The sequence below is a fragment of the Brachyistius frenatus genome, unplaced genomic scaffold (genome assembly GCF_029030835.1).
Source record: "Brachyistius frenatus isolate BFR_SWC_R1_liver_20210118 unplaced genomic scaffold, ASM2903083v1 Contig_34, whole genome shotgun sequence".
NCBI classification, from domain to species: domain Eukaryota; kingdom Metazoa; phylum Chordata; class Actinopteri; family Embiotocidae; genus Brachyistius; species Brachyistius frenatus.
Genome location: NW_027210633.1, coordinates 889,358 through 893,253, shown reverse-complemented (window position 1 = coordinate 893,253; position 3,896 = coordinate 889,358). Strand labels below are relative to the sequence as shown.

General features: G+C 39.7%; 1 protein-coding gene across 1 annotated transcript; it reads left to right on the top strand.

The window, feature by feature from the left end:
- The first annotated feature begins 471 nt into the window (after positions 1-471).
- LOC138622018 (uncharacterized) lies at positions 472-3,143 on the top strand. The gene is made up of 2 exons (XM_069700459.1): positions 472-568; positions 2,174-3,143. The coding sequence occupies exon 2, from the start codon at positions 2,182-2,184 to the stop codon at positions 2,932-2,934; it is 753 nt and encodes a 250-aa protein (XP_069556560.1). The 5' UTR covers positions 472-568; positions 2,174-2,181; the 3' UTR covers positions 2,935-3,143.
- Positions 3,144-3,896: the final 753 nt, after the last annotated feature.

Genomic DNA, 3,896 nt, shown 5'->3' with positions numbered 1-3,896 from the left:
ATGTCAATGACGAAGTCGTTAATTATATGCACTGGCAGAAAAGCCTCATTAACATGACAGTTTCTGTGACCTGTAACGAGCCTTAAAGACAAAAAAAAATGGTGTCAAAATTGTGTGATTTGCAGCTTCACTGTTTGTCTTGAAATTCAAGCTTTGGTGTTTGGCAGCTTGTGTGTTGAACTGAGGACGTTGTGGTGTTTTTAGAGATGTTAGTTCTACTAACAATTATTGCAGCTGTAGATGCACCTGACTGCAGTGTTCAGCAGTTAGAAGCAGTTTTTACATGAGAAACTCAGCGATCATTTAAAATGCCTGCAACCTTTTATAGTCGAGCGCCTCACAGATGTCAGCATGACCAACAATGAACAGAACACCCAAACCACTTCCTCTTCTTAATATAGTCCAAATAGAGAAGTAAGAACAAGACAGCAAGATGAGTCTGCCTCTGATTCAAACTGCTTTCAGTATATCTCACTTCTTTTACACGTCGGCCACTTCTCATCACTTGCAGCACATTGCAAATAGAAACTTTTAGTCTTCTTGAAAGTATATCAAGATCCCAAAAAAGGTAAGTGACAGATTGTTGTCTTTAATGTACACTATGCAAATGTATGTATTTTACTTTTATAACACAGCTAGAACAAACCCTTAGAAGATGACATAAACTCACACATTTGTGTTAATGTGTAGCAATTTAAACGATTCAGGCTTAATTCCTGATGATAGAAATGTAATATCATATTTTTGCCTTGCACCATGCTGCACCATTACAATCATGTATTGACAAATATATCCTAAGACTGTAGAATTAATATGATAACGGTTACTGAAAACTGAAAATATCTGCAAATCTGTAAGTAATTAATCTGACAATTTATTAGAAAACAAATCAAATAAATTCACTTCTTTCACAACGTTTATTAACTTTGAAACTAAACAGTACGGGCTCTTTGGTCAATGAGTTCAAAACCAATTCAGTGTTAATGGCTCCTACTGCTGTTATAAATCACATGTACTCTATATTACAATATTTTCATTTAGATGTTTTAAGGTCAGCTGATGGTTTCCACAGATGTAAAGATGTAAAAAACTAAACCTGCTTGACTTACATGTATGTAATGAATCTGAGTGAACAACAGGCTCAGCATGGCGTTACTGTATTTCTGTCAATCTTACATTTTGTCCCGCTCTCTCTCACGTGCATCTCTTTGGGGTTTGATTTTCCAAAAAGAATATAACTCATGATGCTGCGCTTTTATAAAGATAGATAGTTTATATGTTTTTCATAGCAATGATACAAGAGTTGTTGTCAAAAGATGAGCAAGAATCAACTGAACAAAACACTGACATTTATTTCCATCAGGCACTGAGCACCTTTTTTTTTTTTTGATCAAGTGTCCCACGATCATGGTTCAGATATTGCCAGATTCTAGAAAATGTCCTTTACACAATTATGAAAAGGTATCTCCACTGCCACATTTTATGGTGAGATACACGTAAAAACATAAATTTCATAAGACAACCTTTTTTTTTTCTCCTTGATACAATATCTATTATAACAAATCTACAAGCATAATAAAATCAAATGATGAACGATTTGAATAGCCTAGACTATTCCGAAAAAAACAAGATATAGCATGAATGGCTAGCCCCTGTAGTGACCAAGATACGAGCTTAAAATTGAAGGTAGTGAAATTACCCTAAGAATCGGAGAGAGTTCTTCAGGTTAACTCACGAGGATCAGATGTCAGAACCTCCATCCAGAAAATACTGTCTTTCAGGCCGGCTTTTTTACAAAAAAAAAAAAATCTACATTTTTATGGCTGTTTGGACATGAAAAAAACTGCATTCAAGAATCTAAGAAACTAATCTCACCAGTATTTTTACGTATTTATGATTTACAGTAACAGGAGATGTACTCATATCAGAGGAAACACCTGATTGTAGAAAAACGTACAGTACTTACTTACAAGTCCGGCATTTAAGTAAAAGTATTACAATAATTGAATCAAATTGCCAAAAGTAAAAGTACTCTTATATACAATATTCACCCTCAAAATGTAGTGCAGTTAAAGTATAAATTTGCATTAAATGCAATTACTCGAAATTAGCTCACTGTATTAAAAAGGTATTTCAAATCTCGATCTAAACTGTCAATGCCATGTCTTCTCAGATACCAGCATGAACGGCCTCCTCCTCCTGCCGTACTGCGCAAGAATCCTGGGTGTATTACTGTTGATCCCAGGGTGCACTTGTATACCAGAAGGCACAAACATCAACTCTTCAAGTTATCTTACGACTTCCCTCTCATATCCCAATGAAGCTCCCACCAACCAGTCGGAAGCCAACAGCTTGATGATCTCTGGGTCACCTACAACAGTCTTACAATCCTCCACAAGTCGCAGACCTTCACTTTCACCTTGCCCACAGCTCACCACCACCGCCACATCTATCTGGACACATTACGGCAAGACCTGCTTCATGGTGAACGGTGGACTCATCATAGCCTGCACAATTCTCCTGATATCCACAGTGCTGCTGGTGTGGAAGGTGTGGCAGCTTAGCAGACACGTCAAGATGCTGAGCAGCAACGCCGACCTGGTCAGCAACTCCGAATACTGGATGGGAACTGCCAAGAAGAACAAAAAGGAGTCGGAGACCGAAGCCAAAGAGACCAGCGTGTTAATGGTCGACTTAGCTCAGACACAAGAGGAGATGAATAATGGCACCGCTAAGGAGGATGAAGGGAAGGTAAACAAGGATGGCAAAATTGGAGAGGAGAAGGAGGTGGATGACACCGCCAATAATAAGAAGGCTTCACCTGTAACCGCTGAGGAGAATTCACCCTCTTCAAAGCCACAAGAAGAGGCCGCCGATTCCCAGTCCACCAAAGCTGCAGCAGCCTCGTCCTCAGAGGGCGCAGAAGATGTGTGAAGCCATAAAGTTTCCGGAGCAACTACTTCCATTTCCCTCCAGCTTTTACAACCTCTCAACTGTAAATACATAACCTGTAGTTTAAAGCAGCTTTTCCTTTCCTTTCCAACTGTGTGTGATCCTTAACCTGTCATACTGAGCATTTCTGATGGAAAACATAATGTATCGCTGATATTTGTGTGTTTTGAAAATTAAAATGTTTTAATAGACTTTTGTGCCAGTCAATTTCTTACTTTTCTGAGGAATATCCAACATGCACCCTTGCCTTTGAATTGAACACCATACAATCAGTTCCCATTTAGTTGTGTAATGTGTGTGCATTTGTGTGTGTGTGACAGAGAGAAAAAGAGAGCTTTGCTTGATTAGCAAGCAGAGAATGCGCCTCTTCCAGGCAGTGCCACACGGCTCAGAAAGAACGCTCCCTTTCACCTCAGCGAGAGCTGACAAAGCCACACAAAAAACCTTTTCAGAAAGCCAATATAGGGTTGTTTCCGCCGCTATGTGCAGATATTTGTTCATCTACTTACTTGTGACGTCATGATGGATGTGCACCTTTGATTAAAAACAGCCTGAACACTTTTGTTCGCTCCAAAACAGCCTGTGCTGAGCCGGCTTTGAATCTTCAGCACTGAGTGTAAAAGCAAGGGCGACGGAGACACCTTGAGCTGCAGTGGCTCTCGGTGGATGTGCAAGTATAGAGACGAGATGCAGTTAAAGCCAATATTTGAAAGTCAATGCAAAATATTTTTCTGTACAGCAGGCATTGAAAGGGAATATGGGGTGTTTGTCATTATTTTGATTTACTGGGTTTCCTGTTTTATTTTGAAATCAATCACCTCTTGTGCCTGCTTTATTTTACTTCCTGCCCTCGTGAGGCTTTATTCCCACCAATTCTTGAGCTCACCTGTGTCTCGTTAGCCCATCAGCACTCCTTAGTCCCCCCTCTCCCCCTTTCACCTGGC

Excerpts from the sequence above, each read along its gene's own strand:
- LOC138622018 (XM_069700459.1), top strand. The coding sequence starts at position 2,182 with ATGAACGGCCTCCTCCTCCTGCCGTACTGCGCAAGAATCCTGGGTGTA.